This window comes from Giraffa tippelskirchi, chromosome 10, assembly GCF_054371585.1.
Source record: "Giraffa tippelskirchi isolate mGirTip1 chromosome 10, T2T-mGirTip1v1.2.pri, whole genome shotgun sequence".
Classification (NCBI taxonomy): domain Eukaryota; kingdom Metazoa; phylum Chordata; class Mammalia; order Artiodactyla; family Giraffidae; genus Giraffa; species Giraffa tippelskirchi.
Window position 1 is genome coordinate 116,266,917 of NC_137284.1, and position 23,612 is coordinate 116,290,528.

The following is a 23,612-nucleotide window of genomic DNA, read 5'->3' on the forward strand; positions in this document are numbered from 1 at the left end:
TAATAATATTAATAAATACAACTGTTCAAAAAAATACAACAGAAAAGTTGAAACTCTCAGTTTGGGCTGATCCCAACCATCTGGGACAGGAAAACTATCCATGGGGAATGGGGGGGTACTTTCTTAAACACAATTCATTCCCCTCTCCCAGTACTTACATGTTCAAACACTGCTTGGTGGACTGACTCGTGTTTCTTATTTTCTGAAGAGTCTGCTCTGTCCAGTGGTTTTAAAGCTCAGATAGTGTTGAGTTACTGAACCAAACTTGGGTTCCTTCACTCGTGTGCAGTAAAACCAATCTACTGACATTGGGTTGTATGAAGGAAAGTGCAGTATTTATTTCAGGGCATGCCAAAGAGCCAAACTCCCGAAGTTCAACAAAACACTTCAGCAAAGCATTTTTAAAGTCCAGGTGAGGGAGGGGTGTCACAGGGTATGTGATCAGCTCGTGCTCAGTTCTCTGATAGGTTGATGGTGAGGTAACAGCGTGTTATCACAGCAGTTAACATTATTGATCCTTAGCAGCCAGTAGGTCTGGTCATGGTCATCAAGTAGTTAATTTCTTCCATTTGGTGGTGGTTTTTAGCATCTGTAAAGCAACTCAGGAATTGTGCATCAGATACTATCATTGCCCTACTGCTGAGAGGAGCTACAGCAGAGGATGGGGGGGGGTGGGGGGGGCAGGGGCGGGCGGCCCCAAAGGATCATTTTTCAGCTGGAGGGGCTTCCCATTCTTTGCCTCAATTTACTCATTTGTAACTTGGACTTCCAACCAGTTGCTGTGAGGAGTAAATGAGTCAGTCAATGCATGTGAGGTACTTAAAACCATGCTTGGTGACAGTAATTAGAAAGTGCTGTAGAAATACTAGCTGCTGATCTCATACTATCTTCCTCAAGCATTTACTTGAAAGGCAGTGGGCAGGACAAAAAGAAAGGGAAGAATTTGAAGACATTGAGTAACTGTTGCACAAAAATCTCCTGTACTCTCAATTACAGGTGGTTACCTATCTAGGTAGAGGACTGGGCTTCTTGGTGGGAACTTCACTAACATGCAACTTACAAGGATGTTCTTCAGGTTAATGGCCAAGGTCAGGAGACAAGAATCTCTATAAGGAGCCAGTGCAATTTTATGAGGACAGAGATACAACAGCATGGATACAAAGTCTCTTGACAGGACCAAGACAGTAATTCTTTTTCTTCCAAACTCTCTAATCAGTGTGGCCAGGCAGAGGACAAAAAGGGTACCTCTCTCTCTCGACCATTTCTATTCATTCATTCGTCCAACAACCATTACTTAATTGTTCACCTACCCTGTGCCAAGCAATGCAAAGATGAGTGAGATCTCGCAGTCTAGTTGGAGCAATGAACAAGAGGATGCATTAATTAACTCAATTACTATCATCCATCAGGTACTGTGCTAGGTGCGGGGTATAGTGAACAAAACAGACAAAATTCCCCCCCCCCCGCCCCCCGGCACTTGTGGAGCTGGCATTCTAGGGAAAGACAATGCTTGAAGTAAGTATGAAATCCTAAAAATAAAGCATGCAAGGAACTAGGGCGTGTTCCTGTAGGGTGGTGGACTGGCTGTACTTTTAATTGGAATAGTCAGGGACAGTTTTACTGATAAGGAAGTGGGGTAACTCAGGATATGCCCAGAGCATATGGGACTCCAAGGGGCAGCCCCACGTCTCTCCAGGCCCTGCTGAGGGCAGCCCCAGAACTCAACACTCCCCAGTGCCAGTTCTGGAGCTCACTCCTCCCGCCTCCGCGCCGGGCTCCAAGGGGCGGGGACCGAGCAAAGGTCCTGCCGCCCGCCCTCTTCCCTCGCGATCCCCCGCCCCGGCCCGTCCTGGCCCGAGGGCTCCTCCGAATCGACAGGCACGGGGCGCGAGGCAGCTGGGAGGTAAGTCTGGGTGTCTGGGCTCGCTGTTTGGGGTCCGGCCTTAACCTTGGGGAGCCAAGCCCGCGCGGCCATTTCTCTCTGGGACACCCCCTTAGTCCTAAGGGGGACGAATGGGTGGGCTGCCCGCAGCTGGACCGCCGGCTGGACCCGCAGCTGGACGCCGGAGAGGCGTCCCCCCTCTCCCCCGTTTCCAGCCCCCGTCCCCCCACCCCCTTCCCATCCCATCCCATCCCCTGTCCTCTCCTCCTCCACCCCATTGCCACTTCCTTCTCTGGCTGTTGCTAGGGCAGCGGGTACCCACTGTCCCCCTTCTTTGCGCCCCCTCCCCATTCCTTCTTTCTTTGTCTTCCGGTTTCTCCTGGCTAGGCTCTAGATGGCCGCGCGCGGGGGCGCGTGTGTGCTGGGAAGGAAGGCGGGGGCCGGCGTGGAATTCTCTCTCCGGCCTGGACCGAGTCCCCATCCCTGGCGTCGGGGATCCTGGGCCCCGAGCTTACGGAGGAGGAGGCGGCCAGGCGCCCCACCCGCCTCCCCCGCCTTGGTAGCTCTCGGCCTGGATGGGATGACATCACCGCGCTCACGGGGCCTCCACGCGCGGACCCCGGTCCGCGTGCACCTGACCAGCAAAGACCAGAGGGCTGTCTTAGAACTGCATGGATTGTAGCCGGTTCGGAAAAACCCTCTCACTGAGATTCTACTCCGTTCAGAGGACTGGTGAGAAGGAAGGATGCCTTGGGATCGATGGATGCCTTTAAGAGGCAAATAGACAATTTAGTTGGAGTGGAATGAAAAGTGCTGCTGAGTCAGAACAGCTGAATAAGTGTAGAGTAAATTAATCGTTTTCCGGAGCCACCACCAATGAGCTCATAAACGAAAACAGCCGGGAAAAGATGAAGCCAGACAATTAGATCTGAGAAATACCGCCCAAGCCCTCAGCATCTCCTTAGGTTTTCCAGAAGTGCTTTTGTTTTTGTTCTTTTTGAACCGCAAGGGGAACCAATGGGTTCTTCTTTACTTAATCAGTCGCCTGTTGTTTATTCCACTTCCCCCAAACCTTTGCTGCCTTACCCTTTTACAAGCTCACGCCTGCCCTGTGACCACTGTTTGTTTTTTTATTTCAGATTTTTATTTTAGAAAGAAATGATAGAGTTCCTTGTCTTTAATTTGCCTTACTATACAAATGAAGGCACAGGGCTGTAAGCATTGGAAGATACAGAAGAATGACACCTCTGTTTAAAGTTAATAGACTCAATTTCACTTTGTTGTTTAGAAAACAAAACAATTCGAAATGTGCTGAAGTTGTTAAGAGACAATAGTACTGAGAGCAGTGTCTTGTTTTCCTAGATAGTGAGGAAATAGCATGTTTTATAGCCATGGTTTTGCTTCCACCATAACTGAAGTTTACCCTTTTGAGCACATTTTCTCACTCTACAAAATGAATCATATGTAGTTCAAATTAAAAAAAAAAACCTGATTAGGGTGTCAGCAGAGCAGGTGGTCCAGGACTCAGGCTTGGGAGACAGGTGGACCTCAGTTGGAATCTGGGCTCAGCACTAATTCTCTATTTAAGGTTCAGTGCCTTCTAGTCAAAGACCTTTGGGAACAGCAGGTGGAGTTGAAGGGGTTATAGGTCATTGCTTGCTGAATGAGGGAGGCTTTGCTCCATGGGCAACCCTGGGTTTTTCCATAACTGGGTATCAGAAAGGAGTTATAGAATTTGGGCTTCTAGGCAATTTGGGGGAGAGTTTAAGGAAATAGGACTTTGCTCTGGATTGGATGCCACCAGAAAGTGTGGGAAATTCTCTAGAGTATCCTCATAAATCATGTCTGAAAGGAGTGAGGCTAAAACTGCCCTTGGCTGAAAACCACAGTTACTTATGTGTCAGAGTTGTTGGGGGTAGTGGGAGTGTTTGGTCATTTTTGTGGTTTGGACAGTGTTCACATTTTGACTGTGGTCAGATAAGACTATAAAAGGTCTTGTTTTGGTCTTGATTAATTATGACCACCGAGTGGCCTTGCCTGATGTTGATGTCCTGTGACACTGTTCGTGCCGGCCGGGAGAATGCCAGGCCAGTCCCGGAAACCCCAGGACTAGCTGATGGTACCAAGCTAGTTCCTGGATATCAGCGTTGCTGCTTTTTTCCTCGTGTTCTTGAGCACATAACATCTTTGAACTTTACTTTCAACTTCTGAAAAACGCAGACAATACCTCCTGAGCATTGTCATGGAGATTCAGTGAGGAAATATGTAGAAAGGAGTTAGCCAGTATCTGGCACATAGCAGGTACTCAGCATATAGTTACCCCCTCTTTATCTAGTGGATGTTGAGGTTTCTTCCTTAGAACTATTGAAGCAGAGGCCCAATGATCAACTGGGAGCTGCTCCAGAGAAGAATCCTGAATTGGTAAGAGGTAGGTTTTTTGCAACTCAAAGATGTGGTCATTCCATAACACTGAATCACTCTTGAGGATGGTCATGAGCAATTGTAGTATCTTCTAATGCCGTCACCACCTTGGCAACTATTTTTAAGATTCTTTGGTCCTAGTTGGCCGTGTGCTTGTTTGATTTTGTGTCATTGTCTTGCTTTTTTGGTCTCTTCCTTTAATGTCTCTTGTCCAGGAGTCTGAGCTGGGCTTTCATGTCATTACTGCCTTGACTTTGACTCTCTGAGTTCTAATCTGAGTCAAGTTGGGAAGCCGCAGAGGCCGATGAGATGTTTGCTAATGGAATTCTTCAGGCTCAAGTGAGGGAGCCCAGGCTCTTTGGTACAGCTGTAAAGTGCAGTGGAGTTTTAGGCCATGAACATTTTGAGCTTGACCTCTAGGGAGGTTATCTTTGTCTTCTTTTGGATTGGAGCATTCTGTAAATTTGAATCTGATATCTGACTTCTAGTTGAGGCATTATTGTGCTTGTCTGTGTCAGGCAGCTTGAGTTCTAGATCTTCTAGTGGACTCTGGGCATATTATTTAATCTTTTCAGGTGGGACAGTTACTTCAGTTGTTTGAGAATTAGCAACTTATTGGCTCCCAATGCCACGTGATAAACTGTATTGTGTTAAATTTTTAGCTTATATCTTGGCTCATCTCTCTAGTTTATTGAAAGCTTCTAGGAATAAAGAAAAAGCAATAGAAAATAGGCTAAGAACACAAACAGTTAAGAAAAAGATATATAAAAAGGCTGCGAACAAAAGATGCTTGAATTCATTTATATTAAAATGTGTGTTAGTTGCTCAGTCATGTCCAACTCTGCGACCCCATGGACTATAGCCAGCCAGATTCCTCTGTCCGTGGAATTCTCCAGGCAGGAATATTGGAGTGGGTTACCATTCCATTCTCCAGAGGATCTTCCCGACCCAGGGATAGAAGCTCGGTTTCCTGAATTGCAGGCAGATTCTTTACTATCTGAGCCACCAGGGAAGCCTCTTAAATTATATGTTATTTTAAAATAACATGACTTAAAAGTATACTGAGATACTATTTCTCACCTATGACTAACAAAAATACAAAAGATTGATAACTTACTCTTGTTGCTGAGACTGATACTTTCATACCTTATTGGTGAAACTGAAAAATGGCACAACCTATAAATTATCGATGCATTTACCCATTGGTCTAGCAATTCTTCTTGAAATCTCCCTTCAGATACTCTTGTCCAGTGGTGCCCAACCTTTTTGGCACCAGCGACCGATTTTGTGGAAGATAATTTTTCCACGGCCCAGGGGTGGGAGCATGGTTTCCTGATGATTCACGTGCATTACATTTATTGTCAACTTTATTTTTAATGTAGTGCTGCCACTGATCAGACAGGAGGTACCAGTTCATGGCCTAGAGGTTGGGGACCCCTTTTCTTGCCCATGTAGGAAGGGGACATACATTCAGTATTTAGTATGGCATTTTTGTAGTAATAAAAATTTAGAGGTAAACCCAAGTGATCAGCAATACGGGACAGGTTAAATAAGCAATGGTATATCCATGGGAAGGGGTATTATGAAACTGTATTATGCAGAGGGTACTCACCATGGAGAGATCTCTAAGATATATTGGCACATGATAGAAAGCAAGATGCAGAACAGTGTATACATTCCTTTTATATTTGTATAAAGAAACATGAAGGTGATATACCTGAAGGGGAGAGGGGTGAAAAGGTATATGGGCCATGGGTAGGGATGGGATTTCTCAGTGGGAATCTTTTCCCATAGTTTAGATTCTCGAGCCATGTAAATGTATTGTCTATTAAAATATAGTAATTAAAAAAAAAAAACCCAAACCCTCTAGCTTCACAAGGAATATATTCTCAGTTCCTTGATTGAATAAGTCTGAGTCTAATAAAAACCTCTGAAGCAGTAGTCACTTCTGTTAACTCTTCTTCAAACAACTTACCTTGTCAAGAGGCTATGTTTGACGCTAGATTGAAAAAAAATTAAAAATTAACTTAGGAGTTCCCCTTCTTTATCCTCTAATCCCTTTGGGGAGGACTGGTGTCATTACTCAGACTTTGCTGCCTATAGCAGATGGGTTTTGTTACTATTTTTTTTAATAGCAAGCCTGATGTAGGTTCTTCAGAGACCTGTTTAATCTGAAGGTAGTGAACTCCCTTCCCGGTTGCCCCAGGAAAGAATGGAAACCATACAAATGAAGATCCTGACACCCCTGGTGAACTGAGGCAGGTTCTGCTGCTGCTCTTCTCTTGGGGCAAAGCAGGGTGAAATACCCCAGGTGACTGAAAGTGAGTGATAGTCGCTCAGTCATGTCTGACTCTTGGAAACCCCATAGACTGTAGCCTGCCAGCCTCCTCTGTCCGTGGAATTCTCCATTGGAGAATTCTAGTGTTCAACCCAGAGATCAAACACAGGTCTCCTGCTTTGCAGGCAGATTTTGTACCGTTTAAGCCACCAGGGAAGTCAGGTCCTTGAGGAGACCGTATTTTGTTAAATGTTCTTTCCTTACAAAATAAACTGTCTTATCCTAGATGCTCTCTCAGTGGTAGTACTACCTTACTGTCCCCACCAATCTGCTTCTTCCCAGCTTCCTCTCTTGATAACTGGCATCTCCATCTCATCAGCCAAGTCAGGTCCATGCTGTCTGCAGGCCATGCTGCGGAGTCTCCTGTCTTTCATCAGAAACCTCACATCCAACTAGAGTTCTGGGGAAACCACCAAACCAGCATCTCTTCTGCCCTTATGGCACTGATGTAGTTCAGCATCCTCCTGTGTTATCTATCTCTAATCTTGTTCCCTTCCAGCTGATCTCCTATTTCATTTCCAGAAGATCTGTCTAAGTGACTACTCTGATCACACTGCTCCCTATATAACCCCTCTAGTGGCTCCTGCTGCCCTGGCCCTCAGCAGGGGAGGCACAGGCCTTCAGGACCAAGACTGAGTCTTTCTCATCCTTGTCTTTTGCCCCTCCCTGCTCTAGAACCTGACAGTCCACTGCAGGAACCAGTCCCAGAGCTTGCAGAGCAACTCTAGGTCTGTCAAAGGAATGGTGATGGGCATAGCTACACAAACCCATGTCTCTTGATCACTACGACCTTGCTGGTCCCAAATTGTAGAAAATCTTCACCTCTCCACCACTTCCTGCAAGTACTGAGCCTTTATAATTGCTCGTCTGCTAGAGTCTCCTCTCAGTACTCCTTTGCAGACTTAGGCTCATTTCTACCTAGCCCATCACCTGATGCGAAGAGCTGACTCATTTGAAAAAACCTTGATGCTGGGAAAGATTGAGGGCAGGAGGAGAAGGGGATGACAGAGGATGAAATGGTTGTATGGCATCATCGACTCGATGGACACGGGTTTGGGTGGACTCCGGGAGTTGGCGATGGACAGGGGGGCCTGGCGTGCTGCGGTTCATGGGGTCGCAAAGAGTCGGACACGACTGAGAGACTGAACTGAACTACCTAGCCCACAAAATGCAGCTGTGATGCTGTCTGCTTCAGGACAACTTCTGCAACGCTATGTTTCTCTCCAGCTTGATCTAGATGACTTTTTCTTGGTTCATTCCTTGTAGCAATCTGTGTCAATATCTAGCATAAAGCTTAGCTGTTTATTTCTCCATCTGGTCACCAAACTAGTAGCTTATTAAGGGGAGAGGCTGCCTTTTGTGCCTGTATCCTGAGTGCTTAAAAACTACCTGGGTATAGTACATACTTAAGAATAATTAATGAAAGATTCAATAAATATTTTGATAAATGAGTTCTCTGGTAAAAGAACAGGGTTAGATGGCTATAAAATAATCTAAGAGAAGGTAGTTTAGAGAAGAACTAATGATAGTAAAACAAAAATTTTTAATGTTCTCGAGAAGATCCATGGTAAAGAAGGAGGGTTGAACTATTAATAATTAAATATCCAAGATTATCTCAGCTCTTAAATTCTATAATTGTGTTTTCTATGTGACTTCCAGATACCAGGGTACAAGTATAAATAAAACACAGTTCTTGTGCACTAGACATTTTAACCTTTCTTTTGCATTAGAAATTTTAACCTTTGTGGATAGTTATTTCAATTTGTGCGTTTTTTGAGTAATAATGGTCATGTATGTGTGCACATATATATGTATTTTGCATATGTACAGATATGTGCAGTTTATATATTGTGAATTGTTTATAACCTTTGTCCATGTGTCTACTACCATTTTTTAACCCTTGATGTACTTTGCAAAAGTTTTTTTTATATGTTAAGTATTCTAGTTTTTTGTATTATAAGCATTTTCTCAGTTTGCTATTTGTCTTTCTAAAGGTCTTTCTAATCCTACAATTGTACAAATATTTGTTTGTCTTTTTACTTTTATGGTTTCACTTTTCCTTAAAAACCCTCTAATCCACTGAGAATTTGCTCTTGTGTGTGCCGTGAGATGGGTCTTCCCAGGTGGTGCTGGTTGATTAAGAACCTGCCTGCCAACACAGGAGATACAAGAGACTCGGGTTCGATCCCTGGGTTTGGAAGATCCCCTGAAGGAGGAAATGGCAACCCATTCCAGTATTCTTGCATGGAGAATCCCATGGACAGTGGAGCCTGGTGGGCTACAGTCTGGGAGGTCACAGAGTTGGGTGTGACTGAAGTGACTTAGCATGCATGCATGGCATAAGATAGGGATCTGACTTTATTTTTTTCCCCAGATGTTTAGCCAGTTGTTCTAACAGTTTATTGAAAAGTATATACATCTTCCAGTGAATATAGTACATTTATATCTTCCAATGTGTCTTTCTTTTTTTCCCCTCCAGCTGAAGAGTGACTGGGCTTTTCATTTCTGGGTTTAAAAGTAATAGCTAGTCACTTTACATTTATGGACAAGGGAAATCACACAATGTAGAGATAAAGCACATTCGACCCTTCAAAGAAGTAGTCATAAGTGAGATGCAAATTTGGGTAGTCAGTATGCTGTTCAACAGATATTCCCAGGTCTCTGTCTTCCAAATATTTGGTATTTCGTGACCATTATGACTGGCTGAGGCCATGTGCCTAGTTCTTACAAATTGTGAGTGAATGTGATATGTGTCAGTTTTGGGCTAGAGCATTTAATTCCTGACGTGAGACTTTTCTAGAACCTTATTTCCTGTTGGCTGGTGACTGATGATGTTCAAGAGGGTGGCTGTCCCTTTAGCCTGAATCTGTGAATGACTGCAAGGAGCAATGCCTCCTGTACTGAATGTGTAGTGTGAGCACTAAATATACCTTTGTGACTATAAGCCACTGAGATTTGGAGGCATAACCTAGCCTATCCTGATTTATACTTATATCCTCTTTCAGTATTTCAATTTTTTATTTTTTAGACATCAACTGAACTCAAGCTAGGGGTTTCTCTAAGGAGAAGATATTCTTTCATGAATACTGATTAATACTAGGAAGAAATAAGGTAATTTCAGGAAAACGTCATGAAATAATAACTTCCTATATATATATATATATATATTTTTTTTTCAGGTAATCTGAAGTTCTCAAAATGTTTGCCAAAGCAACACGGAATTTTCTTAAGGAAGTTGATGCTGGAGGTAACCTGATCGCAGTATCAAACTTGAATGACTCAGATAAATTACAACTTCTAAGTCTAGTGACCAAAAAAAAGAGATACTGGTGCTGGCAGAGACCCAAGTACCAGTTTTTATCTGTCACTCTTGGAGATGTACTCACAGAAGACCAGTTTCTGAGTCCAGGTATGTTTCTTTGGCTATATTTACAATTAGTTCCAGATCGGGAGATGATTCTTCTTTTAGACACATGTTGTCTTGTTGTTTTGTTGTTGTTGTTATTGTTTAGTCGCTCAGTCATGTCTGACTCTTTGTGACTCCATGGACTATAGCCCACTGGGCTCCTCTGTCCATGGGATTACTGGAGTGGGTTGTCATTTCCTTCTCCAGGGGATCCCCACCCAGGGATCAAACCCACGTCTCCTGCATTGCAGGCAGATTCTTGACCAGTGAGCCACTGGGGAAGCCACATGTTGTCTTGAGTGATTATAAAGCCATACCTTATAATCAATTCTCCTGATACGTTGCTTACTCTTTTAAAGACATATCTATTCTGTTTTCTATTTCTTTTTTCTTTTATTCTATTTTATTTTATTTTTGGCTGTGCTGGGTCTTTTTTGCAGTGCATGGGCTTCTCACTGCAGGGGCTTCTCTTGTTGCGGAGCATGGGCTCTAGGGTACACAAGCTTCAGTAGTTGTGGCATACAGGCTTAATTGCTCTGAGGCATGTGGAATCTTCTCAGACCAGGAATAAAACACGTGTCTCCTGTATTGGCAGGCAGATTCCTACCCACTGTTCTTTCTACCAGAGGAGTTCCAATATTGCAATTTTTGGTATAAAAGTACAACATGCCCACTTGTAGATGTTGTGGCTCCTCAGTATAAGTGGACTGAGGTTCTACCGCTCCCAATTTGGTTTAATATTGAGGTTGATGATGCCCCATATCCATCAGGAGAGTGTGAAAGATTTTATTACTCACATAATGAAGCTTTTCTGGGGAGAACATGGTAGATTCCCAAGGCTGGTCCAAAAATAACTAGAGAGAAGGGGGAAAAAGATGGGCTTGGTTGTTCTAGTGAATAGGAGGTGTGGTGAGGGTTCTGTATGCGTGGGGCTTGCCAGGCTTCAGTTTCCTGCTGGTGCCGATGGAGAGAATACCTGAAGTTTCTTACCCGATTGCCCAGATGTGTAACAGAAAGAAAAGGAGGTAGTGATCTTGAAACGTCAAACATCAAAAATACTCCTCATTATTACAGAGAAGTATTTATAAAATACAGAAAGGCAAGAAAACAAGTCAACAAAAATTTCTCCATCAAGTGTTAATTTCCATTATATTGTATCTTTTTAATCTCTGCATCTAATTTTTGAAAAATAACATTGGAAACACACTACATGTAATTTTAATATGAAAGTGAAGTCGCACAGTCGTGTCCGACTCTTTGCGACCCCATGGACTATAGCATACCAGGCTCCGCTATCCATGGGATTTTCCAGGCAAGAGTACTGGAGTGGGTTGCCATTGCCTTCTCCGGATCTCATCCCACAGTCCTGATTAAATGTCAGTGTCAGTGTGCGTGTGTGTGTGTGCATTCCAGTGCTCACTCTGGTAGGCCAGAAGAAAACTGCCGTGTAAGGCGGGATAGGCAACAGCTTCCTAAGATCTGAGAGTTTCTAATTTCCACAGCAAACCTGATGAGAGGGGTTTCAGCTTTGGCCAAGGAGGTCAAGACCTTGTGACACAAGGCATACTCCTCATTTAATTTTTATTTAGCTTTATATGTTTAGATTTCTTAGTATGGTTTAAATATTTCTTAGTACTGTTTCAATAAGGAGTGTGTATGCACCCTAATTTGCTTAACCAGTCCAATTTAGTGCTTTGTATATAGGGCTGCAATGAATATTTTTTGTTGTTGTTTTTCCTTTAAACAATTGTTTTAGCGTAGATTCTTTTTTTATTAAAATTTTTGTTTTTCTTGAGATATAGTTGATTTACAATATTCTATTAGTTTCAGGTGTATAACATAATGATTCAAAATTTTTATAAACTATATTCCACTTATAGCTATTATAAAATATTGGCTATATTCCCTGTGCTGTATTGTTGTAGCTTATTTATTTTATACATAGCAGTTTGTACCTCTTAATTCTCTACCCCCATATTACCCCTCCCTGCTTCTCTTTCCCCTCTGGTAACCATTAGTTTGTATCTGTGAATCTGTTTCTTTTTTATTATATTCACTGTTTTATTTTTTAGATTCCACCTATAAGTGATAACATACAGTGTTTGTCTTTCTCTGATTTATTTCACTTGGCAAAATACCCTCCAACTCCATCCATGTTGTTGCAAATGGCAAAATTTCATTCTTTTTTTATGGTTGAGTTTTATTCCATTGTGTATGTATGTGTGTGTGTGTGTGTGTGTATGTATATATATGCCACATATTCCTTATATATTCTTTTATTGATGGACATCTATGTTGCTTCCATATCTTGGCAATTGTAAATAATGCTGCCGTGAACATCGGGGTAGCACAGATTCTTAAATATACAATTACTGGACCAGAAGTTGGGAGCTTTTCAAAGACTTTTGGTACTCATTCCTACACAACTTTATGAAATATAGTGATGTATGAAAGTACCATCAGCTCTTTTTTTTTCTTTTAAATTAGTTCATTTATCTATTTTTTACCTTTACAATATTGTATTTGTTTTGCATACATTGACATGAATCCGCCATGGGTGTACATGTGTTCCCCTTCCAGAACCCCCCTCCCATACCATCAGCTCTTAATTACTGGGCTAAATGATGTTCAAGTCTTCTTTTAGCTTTAAAGTTCTTTAATTTTGTAATTGCATTTCTCTTTAAATGGTAAAAGTGACAGAGGAGATGATTTGAGTTGACAAATAATCTCTAAACTTTCTTCCAGACCAGCATTCTAGCCAGTGGTGTCTTCAGCCAGGCCCATTATCAGAGCTGTCAAGCAATGGGCAAGTGAATTGATAATGATTTATGTCATGTTTTCCTCCTGGATATTGGGTAGAACATTTATTGAATGGTATAACAACTAGCTATGAGGAAAGGCAAGAGAAAAAAAAAAATCACAGAGCAGCCCATGAACCACTGAGTAATTGGAATTCACCACTCTGTGCTGTTGGCCTCTTTGTGGTGTCCAGACAGCTCCTGTTAGATGGGTCAGGCCAGTGGCAGTCCCTGAGATGAGCAAGTCCCACGTATGTTCATCAGCTGAGGCTGGAGCTCACCCCTGGGTCTGTGTCCTGTGGGTGTTAGGGCTGTGATGAGCGGTGCCATCTTCTTTGTCTGCTGAGCAGGTTCGGAATGCCTCACCTTTGTCATCCTTGCCCCGGCAACAACGCTGGAGTGTTGTGTTGTGTTCCGGAATGTGGAGGTTAGAGGATAGTAACTTGATTGTCCCAGTGACAGCCTGTTGGCTTCATCACTTTTCCCTTCCACCTGCAGCAGTGGATGACTCAATGCAGACATGTGCACAGATGACATCTATTTCAGAATGTGTCTGTGTCTTGCATGGCATTTTGGAATATACAGACAGTCCTGATTATCCCCAGCTACTGTGGGGTCCAGTCCTGGGGTCAGAGTTTCAAGGAGTGGTAATAAGCCTGATGGGGACCAGAACTGGGAGCTGAAGGTAGAGTTTCTATCTGTGTAGCACTTTGTACAACCCAGGACTGTCCTGTTTATTGGGAAATGTTGTTGCTCTGGCCTAAACCCAGTGGATAGATTGAGCACTTGCTGTGTGCCAGGCTCTGTATTACATGGTTTAGAGACATCAGCTTCCAGCAGAATCCATCAGGTAGATATTATTAATTATCTCCAGTTTGCATATGACAAACCTGAGGTTCAGGGAGATGGATGATACTCAGGTCTCCCAACTAGGAACATTAGAATAGTGATCAAATCTTGAGCTCTTAACAGCTGCTCTATGCTGCTTTCCAAATCATTTTCCAGAATGTTTGTATTCTCAAGATGTAAATAGGAAAAGGCTTTGATTTGGGGGCATTTTCATAAACTTATTTTTGGTGGAGATAATCATTTACTTTGTAAGTTTCACAGATAATGAGTGATGATTAATTCTCATTAACCCTGGCTGAGGAATGGGTTTTCTTGACTGGAGTGATAGAAGTATAGGTGTTGGGGGTAGTGACTAGGTTTAAAGAAGCCTTTCAGACTCCCAGTAGATTTGAATCCATTATGAAGTACCACCAGGAGCCCAGGAGAGCCTTGGGTCAGGAAAATGAAAAAGGCCAGTGTCAGGTTCCTGAGAGCCTCTCAGTGTAGCCTTCTTTGAATGATGGTGACTGAGACTATTTTTATGGTAGTATTTGGTTCAATTAAAAATGAGAACAGGAGACATATAGAGACCTGAGAACACTAAGATCCTCGGACATGTTTACCTTGGTGTTCAGATTAAAAAAAAAAGGCAGATCCTAAAGGTAGTCTGATAGCAGTCACCTGATGTGACCTGATGAGGAACATGGCAATTCCTAGGGGAGCTAACTGAAGCTGGGACACCAGCTGGGTGGTGGCATAATTCTTTATTGTCTGGGAAGCCAGGAAGGAAGAATGGAGAGTCTGGAGCTTGCGTACTCCAGGATGGAAGCAGGGAGGAAGGGCATGCTCACTGACTTTATCAGGAACACAGAGATAAGAAGTTGCTTGATAGGGAATCGAATGACTGGGTAGAGGTCAGATATAAACAGCTAAATGTGGGTAGAACTGTTTGAATGGAGATGGTAATGAAAGCCAGGGGAGTGTTCTTCAAGGCCACCAGGGGGAAGGGAAGATGCCCAGGGACAGGTTCAGGCGGCTGATCTGCCAGATACTGGGTCAGGCAGGCCATGCCCTGGGTGGGTAGGTGAGCAGAGTGCCAGACTGCTGTTTTCTTTCTACTTAGGTGTCATCCTCATCCAGTCCCTTCATCTTCAAAGCACACATTTAAAACATCCTATTTATTTACCTGGATAGCAGTTAAACAGATGTTTACTTTAAAATTATTTGTGGAACTTTAAAGATACTTTTGGTGCACATGTCTATATGTGTGTATATTGGACTTGAAAGATGAAAAAACAAAAAAGTACTCAGTAGAGTCCCTGGCCACCAGTATACACCATACCCGCAGTCAGCGTCCAGGTTCTTTTGTCCATACAGCGTGGCCTCCGGCTCTCCGTTCTGAGTGCAGACCTCGTGTTTCCCATGGTTTCCGCAGGATTGGAAAGCTAGGTGACCTGAGGCACAGAGTTGGCTGCTTTCTCATCAGATTCCTCTGCATGTCTTATTCACTGCAGTGGTCGTGGAGTCGGACTTTGTGAAATACGAGGGCAAGTTTGAAAACCATGTGAGTGGGACCCTGGAGACAGCCTTGGGGAAGGTCAAGCTGAATGTTGGTGGCAAAGGCCTTGTGGAGAGTCATTCCTCCTTTGGAACCCTGAGGAAGCAGGAGGTGGACTTGCAGCAGCTCATCGGAGATGCCCTGGAGAGGTAATGGGAATCTGCTCGGCATTTTGACTTGAATGCACCTCTCATTTAAATTTTTAAAAAGTTATTTGTTTACTTTTGACTGTGCTGGATCTTCGTTGCTGTGCGTGGGCTTTCTCCAGTTGCGGTGAGTGGGGGCTATTCTCTAGTTGCAGTGTGGTGCGTTCTCGTTGCGGTGGCTTCTCTTGCTGTGGAACACAAGCTCTAGGCGCGTCAGCTCAGTAGTTGTGGAGCATGGGTTTAGATGCCCTGTGACGTATGGAATCTTCCTGGACCAAAGATCAAACCCACACCCCCTGCATTGGCAGGCGGATTCTTAACCATTGGACCACCAGGGAAGTCCCATGTCTCTCATTTATAGGTCATTCGGTGGGAACTTCCCTGGTGGTCCAGTGGTTAAGACTCCAGGCATCCAATGCAGGGAGCATTGGGGAACTAAGATCCCATATGCTGTGTGGCCAAAATAAAGGTCATTTGTATCAGCAAACATTACTGAATGCCCATCGCTGAAATGTGATGAGCAGTTCACCCATTAATCTGGACTTTCATTGTTCTTAGCCCGAGCGGGGACACTTGGGAAGCACTTTAAAAGGATGTTACTTCAGGCAAATGTGTACTTTTAAAGAATCATATGACTTATAAAATACCAACAGTGAGAACGCTCTGTTCTACATTTTGGAATATTATTATCAGAAGTGGGAAAACCACACTCCTCTCTCTGGCTCTTTATGATTTTCTGATTAGGGAAAGAAGAAAGCAGGTGAGGTACTTCAGGGGAAGAGCTGGTTTTTAACTCTCAAATCTTGAAGACAATTCCACATTGTTTAGATTTCAGTAAAACTGAAACCTGCAACTCAGATTGGGACTTGAACCCAGCCAAAACCCATAATGTTCCAACTGAGATCACACACCTGTTTTTAGGACTTAATGAAGCTCAGGTTCTTGATGTCTCATCACAAAGAATTCAGTGAGAGAAAGTGATAGGTAAGAAGTGAATTTGGAGAGAAATACACTCCACAGACAGAGTGTGGGCCATCTCAGGCAAAAGCTGTGTCAAAATATGACGTGGTCAGCCTTTATGAGCTGTGTAATTTCATAGGCTAATGAGTGGGAGAGTTTTTCCAACTACTTTGGGGAAGTGGCAGAGATTTCCAAGAGTTGGGCCACAGCCCACATTCTGGTCTTTGGTTGGCCTTGGGACTGTCATGGTGCCTGTGGATGTGTCATTTTGCCAGCTTGATGTGTTAGAATGAGTGTACACTGAGGTTCAAGGTCTAGTGGAAGTTGACTTGTCCACCATTTTGGACCCACTTGGTTCTAATCAATTTATGTTGTGTCCTCTGGCTATGTCATATCTTCAAAGGTTGTGTCCTGCTCTCTTCCGTCCTATTTCAAAATGATTTGTTGTTGTTTAATCACTAATTTGTGTCTGACTCTTTGCAACCCCATGCAGTACAGCATGCCAGGCCTGCCTGTCCTTCGCTGTCTCCTAAAGTTTGCCCAAGTTCATGTCCATTGAATTGGTGATGCTATCCAACCATCTCATCCTCTGCCACCCTCTTCTCCTTTTGCCTTCAGTCTGTCCCAGCATCAGGGTCTTTTCCAGTGAGTCGGCTTTTCGCATCAGGGGCCAAAGTATTGGAGCTTCAGCTTTAGCATCAGTCCTTTCAATGAATATTCAGGGTTGATTTCTTTTAGGATTGACTGGTTTGATCTCCTTGCTGTCCAAGGGACTCTCAAGAGTCTTTTCCAGCACCACAATTCAACAGTATCAATTTTTCAGTGCTGAAGCTTCTTTATGGTCCAACTTCCATCTGTTTCAAAATGATAATACATTATTATTTTTACCTTATGTTTCTTCAGCATTCCTCAAGTAACTGCTGAATGAATGCCTACTACATACTGTTCTACACCTTGAGGATTCTGAAGTGAACAAAACACCAGCATTTCTGCCCTATATTCTGGGGGGAGAGAGAGACAACATGTAACTATGTGATATATATAGTATATTGTTGGGGCTCACTGAAATGGAGAAAAATTTAGCAGAGAAGGGAAATAGAGGTTGCCAGGAATGGGGGTTATGATTTGAAAAAGTGGCCAAAGAAGGCATCCTGAAGAAATTGGCATCAGAGAAAACATACTTGAAGTTTGGGATGGGAGTGAGTGTAAAGGTGTCTTGGGCAAGAAAGTTGTAGGCAGAGGTGGTGTGGCTGGAGCTGGGGAATCTGTGCAGGAGCAGGTGAGGTCAGAGGGGCCCTGTAGGACCTTGCAGGTCACTGAAAAAACTTTTAACTCTCACTTGGAACTTCCCTTGTGGCTCAACAGTAAAGAATTGCCTGCAATGAGGGAGACCTGGGTTCAGTCCCTGGGTTGGCAAGTCCCATGGAGAAAGGAACAGCTACCCACTCCAGTGTTCTAGCCTAGAGAATTCCATGGACAGAGGACATGGCAGGTGACAGTCAGTAGGGTTGCAAAGAGTCGGACGCAACTGAGCGACTTTCACTTTTCTTTTCCTGAGTGAGGTAGGAAGACACTGGAAGACTTTGAGAAGTGACAGGATCTAACATGTTTTAGGAGGATCATTCTGGCAGCTGAACAGAGACGGAATGGGCGGAAGCCAGGAGTCCTACTGAGAGGGTATTGCAATAATCCTGATAAGAGATGATATTTCTTATTGAGAGCTTATTATAGTAATCCTGACGGGAGATGATATATCCATTTGTACAGAAACATATGTGTGTTTTCTTGTGTAGTTTATCACCCTTTTTAAAACAGAAAATGCCCACCCAAATATATTGAGAAAACTCACTTGTGTATAGGTAGCTTATCTCCTCTTTTCCAGTGTTCTTAGGATTATATGAAATATGTTTGCTCATTGAATAAAATACTGTTTAAAAATCAATAAAAATTACCATAAAACTCATGTATCAATCATTTGGTGGGCAGACTTTGTACAGATAATGAGGATGCTTGAGCACCTGAGGTCTTCAAAACCCATCCACCTTTCCACTAAGCTCTGAGGTTAATGGAGTTTAAGGACAGTGGTTGTTATTTGACTGTTGCCTCATGGCACTTTCTAGAACTCCAGGACTCCACTGCGTTAGGACTTGGGGGCAAGAATTCCCTTTCTCAAAGAACTTTAAGCTCGCTCTGGTGACATGAGGTAGAAGGGACCTCTTTCTCTGGTAGTCATGACCTTAATTATCTTTTCTCTCCTGATTTTCTTCTTTGGTAAAGAGGCATTTTCCTTCTCTACTACAATACCTACTAGGGACATACTGGAAAAATATTCTCTGTTTATCTGAAAATGAAATTTAACTTGGGGTCTTATATTTTTATTTGCTACGTCTGGCAAATGAGAGGGAAGAGGGGCAGAAGGGCTGGTGGTCCCTGTCTTTAGTCAGCCCTCTATAGTGTGTTTCTATTTTGCAGTCTTGTTATTTCTGTTTGAAGATCCACAGTTTGGCATGCTTATAATCACATTTCCCAATATAGGTTTCTCTCTCATTATGATTCAGGTGTAGACGATTGTGCCAATAGGAAGCATATGGGGAGAAGTCAGTGAGTAGAGATGGGAGAAAATATTCTCAGAAAAAGAGGCTAAGACCAGCAGTTATAAGTAGGGGCACAGGGAGAGAGGGAGGGGGAGGTATTTGCTGAGCAGCTACTGTGTGCTGGGCACTTTATGGGCATCATCTCCTTTCCTCTACACAGCTATCTCCCTTTAGGCCTGAGGATCTAAGGCTCAGGGAGCAGAAGTGACTTGTTCTCAGTCCCAGAGCTCAATTTGGGTGCTGCAGCTGGGATTCATCCCAGGATTTTCTGACTCCAAAGCTCCTGTTCTTTCCTCTATATCATTCTTGAAGTGCTGTGAAGCAAAGGAGTTGGCTGAGATAAAAGTAGTTAAAATTATAACAGGAGATGTAAAGGCAGAGGCATGAACCCAGGTCCCCAGTGAGAGTACCTAGGGGGTGTACAGTGTTCCAGGCACCGTCCTGAGCAAGCACATATGAACAGCCGGCCCACCCACCTGGAGGTGCCTGCACAAAGGCATGAGATCATCTTGGGAGAGTTTAGTCATTCTGTTCTTTGTACAGGTGATGGGGAAGTAATGGCCTGTGTGGAAGGGAGAAGGGAAGGGGCAACACTGGAAATACATTTAAAGTCTAGAAATGGAAGACGTGTCTTATCACAGACTCACCTCTTCCTTGTTCTGTTGCTAAGAGGTAAAGTTGAGCTACAAGGGGAGGAAAGATGAGGAAGACTTGACCATAGGATGGAGATCATGTCAACCTAACATTCTTGTTACTGCATATTGGAATAATAAATTCTTATCTACGTAGTCTGCCTGTCTTTTTACTCCCACAGCATCATCATGTTGATAAAACTGGCTGTTTGGTACATGCACGGCCTTGGGAGTGGTGATTAGTAATGCTTAAGTACTGTATGTTCTTGAGGGTTCATTTGCAGTCATTTTTATTTCAGGTCATTTAGATAAGTTGTCATCTGTTTACAAGTTATTTTAGTCCTTGGCATTCAGAGTATTTGTTTTATTGTCTGTGACATGTGTGCACACCTCAAAAACAAGCTTCACCTAGCATTAAAAAAACCCAGGTACATGCATATATAACAGTTATCTAGCATTGTTGGGCATAAAAGCTATCCCTAGGACCACAGATGATACCTCTTTGTAATTTTGATTTGCATTTCTCTGATAATTAGCTATGTTGCGCATCTTTTCATGTGCCTCTTGGCCATCTGTATGTCTTCTTTGGAGAAATGTCTGTTTAGATCTTCTGCCCATTTTTTGATCAGGTTGTTTTGTTTTTTATATAGAGCTGCATCAGTTTTTTATGTACTTTGGAGATGAATTCCTTGTTGGTTGCTTCATTTGCAAATATTTCCTCCCATTCTGTGGGCTCTCTTTGTTTTGTTTATGGTTTCCTTTGCTGTGCAAAAGCTTTTGAGTTTAACTAAGTCCCATTTGTTTATTTATGTTTTCATTTCATTACTCTTAGAGTTGAATCAAAAAAGATATTGCTGTGATTTATGTCAGAGAGTGTTCTGCCTATGTTGTCATCTAAGAGTTTTATAGAATTTGGCCTTGTATTCGGGTCAGTTATTTTTGTGTATAGTGTTAGGGTATGTTCTAATTTCATTTTTTACGTGTAGCTGTCCAGTTTTCCCAGCACCACTTACTGAAGAGACTGTCATTTCTTCATTTTGTGTTCTTGCCTCTTTGTCATAGATTAGTTGACCATAGGTGTGTGGGTTTATCTCTGGACTTTGTATGCTGTTCCATGGATCTGTATTTCTGTTTTATGTGCTAGAACTATAGTGTTTTGATGACTGTAGCTTTGTAGTAAAGTCTGAAGTCAGAGAGCCAGGTTCCTCCAGCTCTGTTTTTCTTTCTCAAGATTGCTTTGGCTATTTGGGGTCTTTTGTGTCTCCATTCAGATTTTAAAAAATTTTGTTCTAGTTCTGTGAAAAATGCCATTGGTAATTTGATAGGGATTGCATTGAATATGTAGATAGCCTTGGATATTGTAGTCGTTTTGAAAATATTGTTTCTTCTAATCCAGGAACATCGTATATCTTTCCATCTGTTTGTGTCATAATTCTATTTCTTTCATCAGCATCTTTTAGTTTTCTGGGTACAAGTCTTTTGTGTCTGTAGGTAGGTTTATTCCTATGTATTTTATTCTTTTTGATGTGATGATCAATGTGTTTGTTTCCTTAATTTCTTTTTCTGACCTTTTGGTGTTAGTGATAGAAATGCAGCAGATTTTGATGTATTAATTTTGTATCCTGCAACTTTACGAAGTTCAGTGATGAGCTCCAGTAGTTTTCTGGTAGTGTTTTAGAATTTTCGGTGCATAGTATTATGTCATCTGCAGACAGTGAGTTTTACTTCTTTTCCAACTTGGATTCCTGTTATTTCTTTTTCTTCTCTGATTGCTAGGACTTCCAAAACTATATTGAGTAAAAGTGGTGAGAGTAGACATCCTTGTCTTGTTCTTGATCTTGGAGGAAATGCCTTCAGTGTTTCACCATTGAGAATGATGTTAACTGTGGGTTTGTCCTATATGGCCTTTATTATTTTGAGTTAGGGTCCCTCTATGCCCACTTTCTGGAGGGTCTTTTAAAATCATAGATGGGTTTGAATTTTGTCAAAAGCTTTTTCTGCATCTATTGAGATGATCATGTGTTTTTTAAAAAATTTATTTTTAATTGCTTTACAGTATTGTGTTGGTTTCTGCCAAACATCAACAGGAGTCATTGTTGGTATACACATGTCCCCTCCCTCTTGAACCTCCCTCCTGCCCCTCCCCCATCCCACCCCTCTAGGTTGTTACAAAGCCGTGGTTTGAGTTCCCAGAGTCATGAGTTCCCAGAGTCATACACCAAATTCCCATTGGCTATCTATTTACATATGATAATGTATGCTTCCATGTTACTCTCTCTGTACCTCCCACCCTCTCCTTCCTCCCCCGGCACTGGGTCCATAAATCTGTTCTTTATGTCTGTGTCTCCTTTGCTGTCTTGCAAATAATTTCATCAGTGCCATCTTTCTAGATTCTATATATATGCGTTAGTATACAATATTTGTTTTTCTCTTTCTGACTTCACTCTGTGTAATAGCATCTAGGTTCATTTACCTCATTAGAACTGTCTCAAACGCATTCCTTTTTATGACTGAGTAATATTCTATTATATATATGTACCACTGCTTCTTCATCCATTCGTCTCTTGATGGACATCTAGGTTGCTTCCATGTCCTAGCTATTGTAAATAGTGCTGCAATGAACATTGGGGTACATGTGTCTTTTCAATTTTGGGTTCCTCAGTGTATATGCCTAGGAGTGGGATTGCTGGGTCATATGGTGGCTTTATTGCTAAATATTTAAGGACTCTCCATACTGTCTTCCATAGTGGCTGTATCAATTTACATTCCCATCAACAGTGCAAGGGGGTTCTCTTTTCTCCACATCCTCTCCAACATTTATTGTTTGTAGACCTTTTGATGATGGCCATTCTGACCAATGTGATGTGATATCTCATTGTAGTTTTGATTTGCATTTCTCTAATAATGAGCGATGTTAAGAATCTTTTCATGTATTTGTTAGACATCTGTGTGTCTTCTTTGGAGAAATGTCTTTTTAGGTCTTTTGCTTACTTTTTGATTGGATTGTTTGTTTTTCTGGTATTGACTTGTATGAGCTGCTTGTATATTTTGGAAATTAATCCTTTGTCAGTTGTTTCATTTGCTATTATTTTCTCCCATTCTGAGGGGTGTCTTTTCATCTTGTTTATAGTTTTCCTTTGCTGTGCAAAAGCTTTTAAGTTTAATTAGGTCTGACTTGTTTATTTTTGTTTTTATTTCCATTACTCTAGGAGGTGGGTCATAGCAGATCTTGCTGTGATTTATATCATACAGTGTTCTGCCTATGTTTTCCTCTAAGAGCTTTATAATTTCTGGTCCTACATTTAGGTCTTTAATCCATTTTGAGTTTATCTTTGTGTATGGTGTTCGGAAGTGTTCCTTATTTTTGACAAAGGAGGCAAGAATATACAATGGGGCAAAGATAGCCTCTTTAATAAGTGGTGCTGTGAAAACTGGATAGCACATGTAAACGAATGAAATTAGGACACTTTGTAACACCATAAACAAAAATCATATGGTTTTTATTCTTCAGTTTGTTAATATGGAATATCATATTGATTCATTTGCTTGCACTGAAGAATCCATGCATCCTTGGGATAAATCCCACGTGATCATGGTGTATGATCCTTTTAATGTATGGTTGGATTTGGGTAGTATTTTGAGAATTTTTGCTTCTGTGTTCTTCTATATTGGCCTGTAATTTTATTTTCTTTCTCTTTGTTATCTTTATTTGGCTTTGGTATCAGGGTGATGCTGGCCTCACAGAATGAGGCTGGGAGTGTTCCTTCCTCTACAGTTTTTTTTTTTTTGAAACAGTCTCAAAAGGATAGGTGTTAACTTTTCTCTAAATGTTTGATAGATTTGTTTTGAAGCCATCTGTTCTTGGACTTTTGTTTGTTGGAACTTTTAAAATCACAGTTTCAATTTCAGTACTTGTAGTTGGTCTGTTAGTATTTTCTATTTCTTCTTGTTTCAGTCTTGGGAGGTTTTGCTGTTCTAAGAATTTTCCATTTCTTCTAGGTTTTCCATTTTATATGTTGCTTATAGTAGTCTCTTATGATCCTTTATAT

General features: G+C 42.1%; 1 protein-coding gene across 5 annotated transcripts in view; it reads left to right on the forward strand.

The window, feature by feature from the left end:
- The first annotated feature begins 1,846 nt into the window (after positions 1–1,846).
- Positions 1,847–23,612, forward strand: part of GSDME (gasdermin E) — a 90,202-nt gene continuing 68,436 nt past the window's right edge. For all 5 annotated transcript variants that reach the window (XR_014066632.1, XR_014066633.1, XM_081533890.1 and 2 more), the window contains exons 1-3: positions 1,847–1,903; positions 9,821–10,050; positions 15,188–15,380. Coding sequence is in view for 3 of the 5 variants with exons in the window: in XM_081533890.1 (XP_081390016.1) it covers positions 9,840–10,050; positions 15,188–15,380 (404 nt within the window). In the remaining 2 variants the exon portion in view is untranslated. The remainder of the gene's footprint in view (positions 1,904–9,820; positions 10,051–15,187; positions 15,381–23,612) is intronic.